General features: G+C 33.5%; 1 protein-coding gene across 1 annotated transcript in view; it reads left to right on the top strand.

The window, feature by feature from the left end:
• The first annotated feature begins 2027 nt into the window (after positions 1–2027).
• The window catches only part of KIAA0825 (KIAA0825 ortholog), a 17199-nt gene continuing 3571 nt past the window's right edge, over positions 2028–15655 (top strand). Inside the window, exons 1-2 of the mRNA XM_010283309.1 lie at positions 2028–2161; positions 13220–13388. Of these exons, the coding sequence (XP_010281611.1) occupies positions 2031–2161; positions 13220–13388 (300 nt within the window). The 5' untranslated portion in view covers positions 2028–2030. The remainder of the gene's footprint in view (positions 2162–13219; positions 13389–15655) is intronic.

Below are 15655 nucleotides of genomic sequence, written 5' to 3'. Positions count from 1 at the left end.
ATTTTTTTCGTACAATGAATTTTTCAAACAGTAAGTGGTCTGTAAACTGTACTGATATTTTTCTGAGGAACACAAGCTTCTTTTGGCTATTCTGTAAGGAAGAGAGTTAGGAATAAATATAAATGTAAAATTGTGATTGTGCAGCTAGTTTGTGAAAACTGAATCACTCCAAGCTGTTATTATTTTTGCATTACATGTATCTATTACACAGTACATTTTACACCAGTCATTGACTGTTCTGCAAGCATAGTTGAGTAAAAGGTGGGTTTGAGATAGAGGTATTGAATGGAGTTGGCATCACATTCTGTATAAACTGAGATATTTCTGAAGAGAAAAGGGAATGGATTTGTGTAACCATGTTTGAATATAAGTAGTATCATACATCAGCGAATAAGTGTATTTTCAGTATTTCTTTTATCTCAATTCCGTAAAGTGCTGTTTAATGTTTTCCCATTGATTGCAGAACCTTCCCAAGCTGGCCTGCTGTTTTTTGCCAGAGCAACTGACAAGTATTTCAGGATTTGGGAGAGTGCTTTTTAACTTCTGCTTTTAATTACAGTGTCTTTAATTGCAGTAACATCTGTTAAGATACTTGGAGTCTTATACTCAAAGACTGATCTTCCCTCGATGTGTTATGTGATATATTTGGTTTACATCCAAACTTTTTAACCAGAAGGGTGACTGAGTTTCAGCTACATTCCAAAATGTTGAAAGTTTTTGAATTGTTATTTGCAAAGGGGTATTCTGCAGCTTCTGAGAATTTAAGAAAATTATACATCCATTAAATACTTCATAGTATTATGTTGTTAATTCAGACGTGAAGTTCGTTCTAACTTTGGTTTGAAAGAGAAAAACCAGAATCCATAGACATTTCTGATGAAGAAGTGCACAGTTCTGCTACTTGTAAGTCTACACTCATATTTGACCAAAAATTGTCATCTTGACATTGCATCTTAATCTGATGTTATTTTGGAGCACGTGTCTTGTAGACCATTCACTTAGAAAAACACTCAATCTATTTTTCTAGTGCCTGTAGGTAAATTTCCAACGGATGCTGTAATTGCTTCATAAAAGAATATTGCTTGTAAGAAAAATAGTGCCTTTATTAATTCATTATATTTTGTTGCCCAAACATTGTGTGCATCTGAATAGTTATGTTTGTTCCTCATGTTGCTACTGCAATATGAATAGTATTATTAAATACTAAATAGTAGACTTGAAATATACTGGTTATTAAGAAGTTTCCACTTTTTGTGTAATTTTGTCTTTAATTTCAATAGCAAGCCATCACTGGTTATAAAATCAACTTCATTATCTCTCAAAAAACAGAATTATAGAAAAAACAGGAAACATGAAAAAATAACTCTGCTAATGCTTTGCTTCTGATAGAAAGATTCCTGGGATTTAGTATCGTAGTTTGAGTAGGCCAGCGAGTTTGACCTGTGTTTTGGCAAAGTATTCGTTGAGTACAATGTCCACAAAGCAAGATGACACTTGTTTTTTGGTACATTATAGTATTTTGGAATGGATTTTTATGTTCTAGTTATCTGCAATGATGTGCTTAAGTTCCAGAAAGCAGTTAGTCCCTGGACAGAAAGTCTAAGCACACAGAAAATAAATTTACGCTCTAACCTATTTATTTTATAGTTTCCATAAAAATATTTTATAGTTTCCATTCCAAATAGTAAGAATTTTCTTTCTAAATCTTAAAATTAAAAAAAAAAAAATGAAGAAAGCCACTACTCTGATTAAGGTAAAAGAACTGATTTTTTTCTTAAATGAAAAAAATGCAAGACGTTATGAAATCTGTCTCTGCTTTTATTTTATAGGTGTCCCTCTCTGTAGCCGTCTACTCAGAAGCATGCACAAGCTTTACTATTCAACACTGATTTTATAGTTCCCTATGTAAACGCTTCCCTTATTAATCGAAGTATTTCCAAGGAAAAAAAATGTTGTATATTTTGGTACTTCTAGTCTAGTTTTTTTCATTATTTAACCACTTCTCTGTATCTATTTTATAGATCCTGAAAATGGAATGGGGAGGAGAATATTCTCTTGATTCTTCCAATTTAGACTGTTTATTAAACGTCCTTCCTGGAGAACTGGAGTTTCAACAAATCCTTGGTGATCTCGATGAAAAAATAAAGAAGAACTCTTCTAGGTAGAGAGTATTTTATTTGTATCTGAAATGTTAGTGAAAGTCATTACATTTAGGGAATACTGCTTTTCTCTTCTTTCTTTTCTAGTTGTAGGTTAAAATTCTGATAATTATTTCAGTAGAAATTTCACCTTAACTACATGAGCATTTAACAAATTTTTAATACCACATAATTTTTGTGCTATAGTCTTCTTCAGTATGGTATTTTTATCAGTTGAATCATCTTAATCTTAGGAATTATTGCAGTAGGTGTGATAGTGGAGGAAGAAAATATGTATTCCCATGGCAGCTGTATTTCCTACAGCTATGAGATAGAATTTTTAGTCACTAAAGGAGCTATAAATTTTACAAAAAAGCAAAATTTGAACTCACTATGTTTCTTAAGCATTTCTAACGGAAGTAGAAAAAGCAAGTAAATTAATATATATAATCTTGCTTATATAAGCCATTTTTTTACCTATTTTAGTTAAAACTGTCATGCTGCAATAGAAGATTTTCTAACTAGGATTAGTTTTGTATTATAGTTCATTGTCCACTTCTTTGTAACATACTGGTTTCCAAAAATCAATGCTATAGGAACCGTGGAATACTGAAGGAGTTCTTTTTTGATGCGGATTTTTTGCATGACTACAAAAAAAATCAACTCAAGCTTTTGTACCTTATTTGAAAAGTGCTGCTGGTGTTTTGTGGCTAAACTCTTTAGTAGCTTTAAAATGCTTTGATCTGTGAAAGATGCTCTTAAGCAAATAAACTAGTTGCTCTTTAAAAAAATAAGTGTACGTCCAGAGATACAACAAATAGCATAATTTTTTATTACATTTTGAAATTGCTTGCGCTTGGATAACAGTGCATGTTACAGAGTCGTATAATTTCAAAGAATGCCTTTCATGACATCTGTTTTACAACTGTGTAATTTTAATGAAGCCTACATTTGAGGTGAGAGGTCTTTGTCTGCTCCCAAACAGCTTCCTGAAGAATGGAGATAGACCATTGCTGCATCCCACTGAAAACTGATTTAGGTCATGTCTGAATTATTGTTATATTGCTTATGCCAGGCTGAGAGATTTTTCAGGCTTTTTGTTTATATTACTCTCTCTCTCATTTTGAACATTTTAATTTAAAAACATAGTGTTTACAAATGCAGTTGAGGTAGTAATAATCCCAGGGTAGCAATGATAGTGAAGATCTGGGAAATATGCTATTGTGGACCACTGCATAGTGCAATTTCAATTACAATTTCTTACTACAATTCTCCAGCTGTTGACATCAGTGAAATGTAGATACTTAGAGTTTAGTTGATGTCATAACACAGTTATAGGTACTTAACTTTTGAGTTGCTATGGCTATATATATCCGGGAAAAAACAGCATCAGCAACCTCTTCAACTACCAAATAAAAGTGATTTTGTCATCATTATGCACAGAAAGCCCGAGACTTAGAAAGATTATTATCAAGATGAGTCTTTGGAATGCGTGCTTTTCTACTCTTTTTGTTTTAATGTGTGTAAAATGTATGCTGTGGGAAAGCAGGTCAGCTGTTTGTGCCTTTATATCAGTTAACATTTTATGTTACATTTTACATTAACGTCATCACAGTGGAACTATTTGTATATTTTGAAGAAGGCTGATTGTCCCTGTCTTAGGTACATAGTCCTACAAATTAGAAGGGCCTTTCACTGTAAGTTTTGTGAGATCCAAATGGTATTTTATCCAACGAGAGCAGGAAATTGAATTAGGGTGTGGAACACAGCGACGCAGGTCAGGAGAAGCTTTGTATTTCTGCTGAATTGACACTTAAGCTAGTTTTTAAACTGATTGTCACAAGGAAAAGCAGAAAGCAGACCTGTAGTTACCAGGTGATATTTTGCTCCTGTAATATGTCAGTTTCAGAAATGGAGGGGAGTTTAAAAGAAGATGGACAGCAACTGATGTGACTTTTAAATTAAAAAGAGTCCTTTTATTGCTAATATATTAGAGGTAGCATGGAATGAAATCATTTTCAAGTTACCATTGATCTTTGTAAGTGGTATGATAAGAGCAGCTCTATGCACTACAGTGATACAACTGGAATACACTCCATTTTTCAGCAGATAGATTTATGATTTTATTATACCACAGAGAATAAACATAATAGTATACAGCATATATATATATTTTTAAAAATAAAACATTGTGTAAAAAATTATGATCCATAAGTGTGTAAATCACTTGAATGCTCATTTATTGCCTTCCAACTGAATAGCTTTTATAAAATTGTGTGACACGACAAATCAGATATGGTTTCCAGCAGTTGAATTACCTTCAGTATTTTTGTATCATACCAAATCTATTTGGTGCTATAACACAAAAAAAAAAAAAGCCATCTGTATGAAATTGTTTTATTTGTAAGTTTTAAGGGAGTAAGTGGTTCACTCATTCGCTATCATATAACAGAGTTCTTATTACACTTGTATGTTAACTTTATTTTTACAGCAGTTTATAGAACCAGGTGAATATGAACTCTCAAAAATATTGTAATTGCTGGCCAGTTTTATGTGCAGTGATAGTCTTGGGTTATTCTAAAGCATGAAGTTGTATTCATAATTTGATCAGGATGGCCATTTGTCTTCAGTCTTTCCCCTCCCATTTACTTTGACTTTTACTGTTTATCAAAACTGAACCTTTGAATTTTTTTTCCTAATTGGAGGATTAAGAATCAGTAAGAGTTAATTTTTGAACCATCCACAGAACTAAAATTTCAGCTGATATTCAATAACTTCTAAGCTGAAAATACGGTGCAGAGCTTGAAACCAAGCTGATAGTGTGTAACTTGAAAGTGATTGTAAGCATGAAATCTGTGCAGCAGTTGATTTTTTTTGTGTATTCAGTTCTTTGTTCAGTGAGTGGTTGGCTGCCTTTTAGTGGTAATAAAGTGATGATAGATTCTAGGAGGCTGTACGACAGTGCAAGGTATTCCAGGTCTTCTTCAAGAGAACAATTACTTCGACTTCAACAAAATTATTTACTAATAATTATATCTCCACAATACACTGGAGACTGTATCTTTGTGAGGCTTTTTGCAAAGGCTTAAATTTACTTCAATCTCATAAACTTCAGCCTGACCCTCTGTCTAATTAGCAGGTAATTCAGTCATCTGGGATTTTGATGAAGTTCTTTTTTGAAGGGCTGCAGTGAGGTCAATACTAATAAGTACTTATAGCAGTGCCTCTTGTCCCATAACTGTTCAATATAAATTGTAATCATTATTTGAGCAACTAACAAGATTCTTAACTTGCAAATAATAGGACTATCTGGAAATAAGGATGTTAGTATGACATTTTCAGGTTGTTGATCTTAACTTTGCTGATTTGCATAGAAATACTTCCCACTATCAAGACCTCACAACGAAGGGATGGAGGAATTTCAAACAGGGTATTAAATACTGCTGTCTCATTCCATTTTCCTTTATTAGAATTGGAGTGTGAAAGGGCTCATTTTTTTAAACTGAGATGTACTGCAGGAGTTGTCTTTCTCTTTTGTTTTGAAAACAATGTTGGCTTATTCCTCTCTGGAATTTTCAGGAAGCAGCTACACCTCACTTTTCTGTTATTTGAGAGAATTAGCAAAAACTTGGCATCTCCATCCAAAATCCCATTAGTGATTGAATATCTGGGAGAATTTCAAACTAGGACTAATAGTAGAGGAATAAAATCGATAATTTTGTGAGTTTTTCTCAGACCTAATGTTTATTATAGCTCTCAAAAAGAATTTGACTCTTCTCTGTGACTGTAACCTGCTTGCTGGCAAGTGTGTTACTGTAGTAGTTGAGAATTTAGTACCTATAAAGATAATAGAATAATGTTACTAAAGTCTTTGTCAAAATAGTCTCTGTCTCCCCACCGCCTTGGACTAATTGCTAGGAATGAGTAATTGAATTGAGAGAGTAACATAATTTTAGTCCTTTTCAGCCTGTGTTGTCTTTGTGCATGATCACCGAGTTCAGGGTAGTTGTTTCTTATCACCTTGCTAGCTGGACAGCACAGAGTTTCTCAGATCAGCTATTTTAATAGACACACAGTTTCTTAACTCCAGTCTACAGTGATTATAACTGTGTCACTATCTTAGGTAGCTGGTTAGCTGTCATGTACATCTACAGAAGCTGTAATCTTTGACTGCGCTGTGAAATACCCCGGTTCATTTTATCAAAGAGTACACGAGACAATGTTTTTTTAGCCATTGTTTTTCACTATCATGTTCTGGTCAATGGAGTTGAAAGACTCCTATGTTTCACTGCCAGTCTTCTGAAATAACTTATCAAGGCAAAGTTTACATTAAAAATAATTGGAAATTAAAGGTAGGCAGTGCTTCAGGTAGAACTGATGGTTCTCATATGGTTAAGCTGTCGATTAAATTTCTCTCATTGAAGTGCACCAAAGTCATCACTATTCTATTTCTTTCTGGTTTCAGTGCAATAGTTACTTCAGAGTTTTGGTGGATAAGTTTTGTAAGTAGCCACATCAGAGATATGAATTAGCTTGCAAAGTCCTTGAAGCAGGGGCTGCATATTTGTTTTACATCTTGAGGTCCACAATTACAATAGGACAAATTTGCAGAAGTGCATTTTTTCAAGGCTTTTATCTTTGTAATAAGCCTTTAACTTTCAGACTCATACTTTAAAGAACTGCTGGTTTTAAAAACAGGTGTCAAGATATATTTGTCTTACCAGCATTTTGCTAAAGGGGTAAAGTTTTTGTAGTCAGTCTTTTCATCAGTTTTCTGTTGCTGCTTACAAAGTAATGTTTAACATCATTCTTATTCTTACTTTATTTTGAATAGAACTTAGAGATAAATATGAATAAGAGAATAATATAGTCAAACTATGGAAAAAAGTTAACACACACAAATATGAGGTGATAAGAAAACCTGTATTATTAGCAGTAGCAGCTTTAGTTTCTAGCTTTCTCCTCTGCTCTTGAGGTCAGCATTGTAAAGAACATAAAATATAAAAAGGAATTTCATCTATTTATGCAGTTGGGTTCAAGAAAGTAGGAAAATGGACATGCCAAAAAGAATAAGCTGATGGCCAGATAGACTAGAATGGAACAGCATAACCATTATAGGCCGGGAAATACAATAATCTAATTTATTTCAGAATTTTAGAAATCCTTAGGTGTATGTTGTGCCGTGGATGTTACTACAGGTTTTCATAAGAATTGCAGGAATCTGCAAGTTAATAAATAGCCATTTTTAGTAAAACCTTTTGTTTCTGTTCAAGGTAAAGTTATCAAAACATTCTCTGCATGTATCTTTATGTTTGGGTTTTTTTCAGTTAGATTGTATCTAGCTGTTTACAAGTTACTAGAAAATAAGTTATTTATATTTATGGTTAAATTTGCTTATTAACACACAGTAGTGCTGAAGCATCAGCAATGACCTTGTGAAATTGTCTGCAGATCATGGGAAATTTTCTTAATATTTACTTTTTGGCAGGTCAGCTTTAATGTAAAAAACCAAAATGTTTGTTTCCACACAGGAGAAAGTGTAACAACAAAAAAGCCTGTGGAAGCTATACTGGTAAAAGTCTTTCTCAAAGATTTCTTACTGCTCGAAGTGTACAGCACGTCCTCTGACACACAGGTTTCCAAATGATATGACTGATTTTGTATAAAATGCCCTGTACCTTTAGCAGTCAAGGTTTTTAATGAATATACATGATAATAACAATGCCTCTATATTAAAAAAATGGTGGAAACAATTATTTCATTACTTTTAAAACAGTCTGTTCTTAATAAAAGACATGTAAACTCTGATTCTAAAAGCAGATCTCCATGAATTTGAGGGTCTTAAGCGTAAGTAACATGAGGTTTAAAGATAATTTCACTTTATAGCTTAGCAGTTTAATTTAACCAATCTCATTGTCATTTTATGGCTGTTCTGTATGCTATATGAAATAAATTGAAACAGTGCTTGTTAGAAATTGAAAGGAGTTAGAATATCATTCTTCAACTTACTCATAGTAATCTTAGGCAATGGAAAATGATGTATAGAGACAGCAACCCTCATTTTGATACTGTGCTTTTCAAAATAATGTTGTATCAGTATGACAGTTCTTACTATCAGTTCCATTATAGTACTTGGTTTATAATTGTTTGTCCATTGATGCAGGCACTTAAAAAGTAGTCTCTCCACATGACTGAGTTATTCCTAAAAACTGTCATTAACTTAATAAATAAGAGCACCTAGGAGTTCTCAAATGGAGACTGTCTCTCTACAGCGGGACTACTTACCAAACCGGTGTTGTCATGCTACTCCAGAAAAGCACTCCATTGTGGACACAGACAATATAACAGAACTTTGCTTGGTGTGTGGAAAAAAAAAAAACCCCCTCACCAGTAAAAAGGAGAAGCTATTTCTGTGAAATAATTTTCACTGGCATAATGGTATACCAGTAGTACTAACCGCAAGCATCAATGTACCTGCAAAGTCTCTAAGATACTCTTTGTGTGAGACTAAAGACTTCTTTCTTGAAAAATTGGTCAATTTTACAAAAATCCATGTGAGCATAAGTATCACATTTCCTCACTACAGAGGAAGGTTAACTTTTTCTTTGAGCTTTTATATTCTACTCCTTGTTTAGTAGTTCAGCGACTTTTTTTTTTCTCTTTATGTCTGAGCAGTTCCACAGGTTCAAAGAAAAGTGGAATAATTTGTGGAAGAAAAATTAATTGAGGACCGTTAAATACTAGGACACTATCTGATTTAAGTCCTTCTGTCACAAACTGCTAGAGATTATGAAAATATTCTGAGAAATCTTAAATTTTTAATTTTTTTTTTTTAATGACCACTCTCAGAGACATAGACACCTTCCATCTGACCAGGAACAGATATTCCAATGCAGTACCAGAAGGCTAATTTCCAACAGAAGAATTAAGCACCTTCTGGTTAGGTTCAGCAATGTCTCAACATTGGTACCTGAGCACCTAAAATATTAATTGTTTGCCTCACCTTATCATTAAGGTTTAGAGTTTTAGAGGATGTGTCAGAAAACATACATATGCAGCACAGAACCAGTTAATGATAGTAAACAGGGAAAAAGCATTAAGTACTGAACTATGTCTAATTTCCCTGTTGTACTCCATATCTTGTATTCGTATTTAGATAGTGTTGCACACAGACATGGTTGTATTTTTCCATTGACTGCACAGGATTTTAAGACTATTTATGCTTCCATCGTACGTGTATAGTGGCAGTTGACATCATCTAGGTTGATGCCTTAATTGGAGCTTTATTTACTGCACTAAACTTACTAAAATATATTTGCAGTTAAACCTTAATGAAAAAGGGATTATTTGGGGGAAAAAAAAGGAATTTAGCATGTTATATAGATTCTTGTAATTGTACTTTTAAGAATAAAATTAATTAAATATATTAAGTGCATTTTAACATAAAAATTACATATTTTGTTTACAGTTTAACTTCAACAAACTTCTGCTCCAAAAAATAAAATCAAAGTCTCATTCTCCCTACACTGATCTAAAATTATAGTTTTAAATACTAGCCTACATAGTGAGAATAATGTTAATCCTACTTGTCAGAAGTCTTTTATTTAAAATGATTGCTTTCTAAAATCAGACAATACACAGGGAAACTTTTTTTCCCAGTGGTAAGCAAATTCCTAAATACTTCATTTAACTAAACTATGTAATTCATGTAAACAATTAAGTATCTATAATTAACCATGTTCATGTAATACTAAGTGTTGACAAAAATCTTAAAAGAAATAGCAATGGGTTTGAGACCATGTTTACCGAGAGTATGCTGAAAGTAAACAGGATGAAGATATTTTTATTCAATTAAAACCAGTTTTAGTTCTAATTCAATATTTACTTTATTGGAATAAAAGGATTAAATAAAATGAACAGACTTATCATGATTTGTACCTACAGGGAGGGCCACTGAAATTTATCCACCTAATCCCCTTATCAGTGTTGGGGCAAATTACCAAAATATCTGGTCTTGAGAAGGCTGTAGCCTATTCATAGCTTGTAGTTTATTGGCTTGCACACAGATTCCTTTGTGAAAGATGAGTGTAAAAACTGGTTCCTAATTGAAGCAGATTGGCATAGACTAACAACAGTAGTCCCTTTTACAATGCACAATGCTGTAATCTGTTGGTATGATTGAATGAGGCGCATTAGCACAACACAATAAAAGCCTTTGATAGTGTCCCAGGAGTCAAGGTGTATGAACAAGGTATTTAGTTTCATAGTCCTGAGAACAGGTTTCACAAGTTAAAAAGATATATGCCAATCTTTTGTCAAGTTTAGAATTGGTATTTATGGCTGGGCTATCCCATCAGGAACCTGAGTGGTCCACAGGCAGAGAGCGATTGTTTTTCATGGAGGTCCTTTGTGCTACTGATAAGGTCCTTTGATGATGGGAAGATACTTGTTTCAGTGCACTTCATTTTGAACTCAGTCACGCTCAGGAGAGCCTAAAGACTTCTGCGCTGATTTATAGAAATGTTTTACAGGCCACCCATGTATTCATAAGTTCAAAAAGGTTTTATATATTTTAGCATTAGTTGTAGTTACTGAATTTGGTTTCTGAAGGTAATGCAGCTATAAAATGTCGTGACTCCATTTTGATGGAGTAGATACACTTTGAATGATTTACCTCATGTCTTTTAAGCATGAAATAAATATACCCATAATTCTTAATGAATTAATGATTAATGAATACAATCAAATACAGTAAAATAAGGTGTTCAAAATAACCTAGTTATTTTAATGGAATTTTTTTTTACAAGTTGTACAGTCAGTTTTGGAAACAATTTATGTATTTTCTCCCTGACATTTAAAATGCTATACTTCTTCTGCACTTACATTCTTATGATCATGCCTGTGTTCTATAATTGTAGTTGATGCAGTTTTCCTATTCAGCTTGTTGTTATTTAGTACTGTATTTTAAAGAAACAAAAGGCACAAAGTGAAACCTATCATAGATGATAAGTCTTGATGGCATTCTCTGAAAAAAACATACTCTTTTTTGTGCTCTTAGGTAACTTAAAAATAAAAGGAAAATGTAGACTACTGTTTATCTCTGAGCTTAATTTAGTGTGATATCTGCTTTTTTTCCCCCACTGTTTTTTTTTAAATGCCAATTCAAACTAACAGACTCAGTTCCCAAAGGTACGGATGACGCTGATTTACTTTATTGTTGTTGATCAGAATGAGACAGCTAGTAGGAATTTAGGGTACGTTGCATAACATCTGTAAAAGAATAAAATGCAAATCACTCAACAAAGGAGAAAATGCAGTAGAAAATCAAATAAATACTTCTTCCACATCCTGAAAACAGTACTGAAGGCAGAATTAAATCACTAAGTATAGTCAGTGGGTGATGCAGAATGGCCTTGCATCACTGATCTCTTGTTAAAAATGGGTATGAGTTAGTAGTATTTAAGATATTTTTATTTCATATTCAAAGCAGATTATATTTTTAATAAAAATATTTTCCTCCAAAAAGATGACATTTCATGGAAGATGAATCTTTCCACACAGAGAAGTTATGGAGAAAAAAACTAAAAACTTTATGCAAGGTTACTAATTTTTAAAAAAATAGTTTTCCTTTTTTCTTTTTTTTTTTAACTAGAGGTAATTAATGTGGTACTTTTGTCACAGCATGTAATACAGTTAAAGCTTTTATTTGTTTTCCAATTTCTTTTCTTCCCTCTCGTCTCATTCTCCTTTCTCCTCTTCCTGTTGTCTTTTCTAATCTTCTTCTCTTGTCTTTTTTTGCCAAAACGAGTCTAAATTTGAAAATGTTAGAGAGCAGTTAAAGAAAAACAGCCATACTTCATCTCTGTAAAATCAAGAGGTGACTGGCAGTATAATAGGCAAGTTTGTTGTTTGGTTGATGTCACAAACATAGAAAGTAATAAGATCAAAAGTACCTGACATTGAAATACCTGCAAAGAGCTGAGTGTCATCTAATCCCGTAACTCTACAGAGACAGAAAGAACTAGATTTTAATTTGTGTTAAACCTTGCGTCCCTTATCAGCTGTAAGAACATAAATGGAATAACTAATACACTCCAAAATAAAATTCTAATAGTAGTGAGAATCACTTTGCACTTCAATAAACCAAAACTGGCATCAGTCTTATTGTTGGCTCTGTTTGTATTAAATCTAGTTCTGCCTAGATCAAGTCAATACTATTTTTCTAACTGAAACTACACAAAATATTAAGCGTTGCTTTTAAAAAAATGTAGTTCTGAAATACTGAAATTTTTGTAGAAAAAGATACAGAGTTAGATTGTTTCTAGATTTTTCTTTTTTTTGTCTTCATGTAATTGTCCACACAAATAGAAATAAAATAATTTTGGATATTCAGGTGTTCTTGTGATTTTTGCAACTGAAATTCCTGTAATAACCATACCAGCCAGATGTGATTTCGTAAACAGGATTGTGATTCTAAATGAATGTTAAGGAGTGCATCAGCTCCTTGAAAAAAACCTCTGTTTTCTTTCAAATATTCTGATGACAAAAACAAGAAAGAAAAGATCTGCTTTCTCAGCACAACTGACTCTAAAATTCTTTTCAGCATTTTCTGTGATGTCAATGGGTCTTGAAGAAGCCGCTAATATATGTTATGCATTACAACTGCTGATTGCTAAAGCAGCAAAATGGCACGTTCACCTTTGAATATGGTAGTTGATTCAGTTTATATCCTCTGCTTTAGCTAATTAAGCACCAAATACCAGATCTTAGGTTAGATGATGTCTTATTCACTAATTACTGTATTAAAAAGTACAAGATTGTTTAAGAAGTGAGGCAGTAGTTACTGAGAATTGTACAGTCAGACCTGAAGGAAATTTATTTTAGCTCTAGCTCAGCTGTATTTAAATGTTAATCCTGCAAATTCAGGCCTTATTTTGTGAGAGTAATTTCATCTATGAAGAAGGGTGACTAGTGTTACATTAATTTGAAATAGTTTTTCTTTTTAAAATATGGAATATATAAAATGCTTTTATCTCCAAGTCATGAAAAAAATCCCATTATTTTTGTTTATGTTTTTTTAGCATACAACAGTGTCTTAAAGACCTGCAATCAGAAGTAAACGAAATATGTACCGATGAAATACTGCAAAGCACAACTGACTGCCTTCAGTGGCTAAACAACTGCAATTTTAGTTCTCTCAGACCTTCTTCTACGCACCATGGAGAGCTTATGGAGTTCCTTAGGACTCTGGTAAAAAGTGTTTACTAAAGACTTTAATGTTTGGGGAAGTTGCTTATATGATGGATGGGTTGTGTGGCTTTTTGAGGTTAATTAGTTTTCTCATTTTAGTCTTCACTGTGGTGAGGATAGTTCAGAAATTTTGTTATAAGGCTTAGTAGTGTTTTTATGTCTGCAGCAGGGGGTTGTGTTTCCTTTTGATCATGCCTTAAATAGACAAACTTGGGACAAAATCTTTTCACAATACTACCACATGTTCAGCACTGCTAGGTCTGTTTTATAAACACATGTTGGTAAAAAACATCTGAAGTTACTATCTACACTGAGGCTGTTACTGCTGCTTCTTCAACTTGCATCAGTATATCTAATACAGATTATGGTCCTTCATGCGCTATTTAAACATTAACTTCCTATTGACTTTTTCTAATTAGAAATTAGAAATGGGAGCTACATCCATTGTCCTAGCAAATTGATAGCTTGATAGTTGATTTCACTTGTCCATAGCAAGTGAAATCAAATTTCACTTCAATGAAAAATTGCATCATTTTGAAGGCATTGTTATCAAAAATTTTTATTAAAAGTTAACTTTAGGATATATGTGTGGAAATGGAAGTCTGGAAAATTGAATTGGCTAGACAAGTGAAGGGTCATACCTTAGTAAATGACAAGCTGCAAATTTATATATAAGCTCTGTACATGTGTGTTTATATGATGTACATATGTATGAGTGTCAAAACAATTAATCAGTATCTAGTGGATTGTTCTTTGTCACTTCCATGTCATAGTTTAGTTGTAGGACACGAACACCTAAGGCTAATATTGTCTGTATTGGCAGAGGAAGACTGCTGTGGAGAAGTGGAGTATTTTCTCCTTTGGGACTATCTCCTGGCTAGAACTCAAGCTTCATCAAATAGCCTCTCAGTTTTTTAACTCTTAAAACTGCTTGTGGATCTTTCAGTCACTTTTGAATCCACTGGATATTAAGCCGTGTCAAATTAGGAAGTCATCTCTGGAAATACCAGGTGTTTAATGTTCATGTGGTGAAGTGGTGATTTTGTCCCCTTCTAACACATGTGATCAGTATGAATGTTGCTGTTAATAATCAACCCACTCAAGGGTGTCAAAGACTGCTACATATCTTACTTGATCTAGACAAAATGAGAGAAACACAGAAAATGCTGATTTATGAAGTCTTTTGTTATTCCTCGTAGTCCAGTTAGATCCTTACTTAAACCCCCTCAGAAGAGGGCATGGCAATGATGACTTGTGTCTATTTCCTGCTTTCTTCCTTCTCCAAGGTCTGTTCAAGTCATATACCTGAACACCAGGTGGCGGCATTTGTTTGGCAAACACCAAAATGTCCTCATCTCTGGAATACTTCGGGTATATCTTACACAAAATGTGCTTTACAGCTCTTCAGCTTCCCAGGAGATTACTGACTGCATGCCAGTCTGGCTGTGAGCTGTAGAGTCCGGTTAAGCCTTGAGAAGGGCTCTGTGGCAGGCTGCTAAACAGCCAGCGAAGTGTGAGAAGCCTTGAAGTCTCAATTCCGCATAGCTTATCAGGAAAAAATCTGTGGAGCTCGGAAACTTGGACGTCACCGTTTCCAGGCTCATGGCTTCTTAGATAATCCAGCATGTTGTGAAGATGAGACTACAGATGAAAAGTATATATGTATTAGCATAGACAATCCATCTGTAAGAAGTTATACTCGCAGTAGATAATCTTTAGCTCCATAAACAGGTCTGCAATAAGCTATTTTCAATAATATTCAGCATTAATGAGATTATTAAGGTCTGACCTTTCTTAAATGTGTATCTCCATCCGTTGAACTAATTACTCAGTTGACTTCATTTCTCACTTGCAAACTTTTAATTAAATATCGTATAATACATTTCCAGTAATAGCAACCTTCCTTCTGCTTCAGGATATCCCTATTCATTGTTGCCCCTTATTATGTGTGTTTATTTTGTTAGGGATTTTGTTTATCTCTTAAGCTGCTGGAACAATTAAAAAAACAGTGCAAAGTTCTGTATATGCTTTGGCTGAGGTGCCTATTTAGGTTTATTGTTAGCGTGGTATTCTCATGCATTTGTGAACTCATATGGAAATACTGAGAGGTTCTTCATGAAGCCTGGAAATATTAATTATGTGATATAATGATGAGTGTACTTCTAGTGTACTAAATTCTGTGTACTTCTAGTATTCTAAATTCTAATTCCAATTCTAATATTCTAAATTCTAAATATTTAAACACTTAATAAGTACATGAACACATC

The sequence above is a fragment of the Phaethon lepturus genome, unplaced genomic scaffold (genome assembly GCF_000687285.1).
Source record: "Phaethon lepturus isolate BGI_N335 unplaced genomic scaffold, ASM68728v1 scaffold18123, whole genome shotgun sequence".
NCBI lineage: Eukaryota > Metazoa > Chordata > Aves > Phaethontiformes > Phaethontidae > Phaethon > Phaethon lepturus.
The sequence above is the reverse complement of the archived record's forward strand: the minus strand, read 5'-3'. Positions and strand labels throughout refer to the sequence as shown.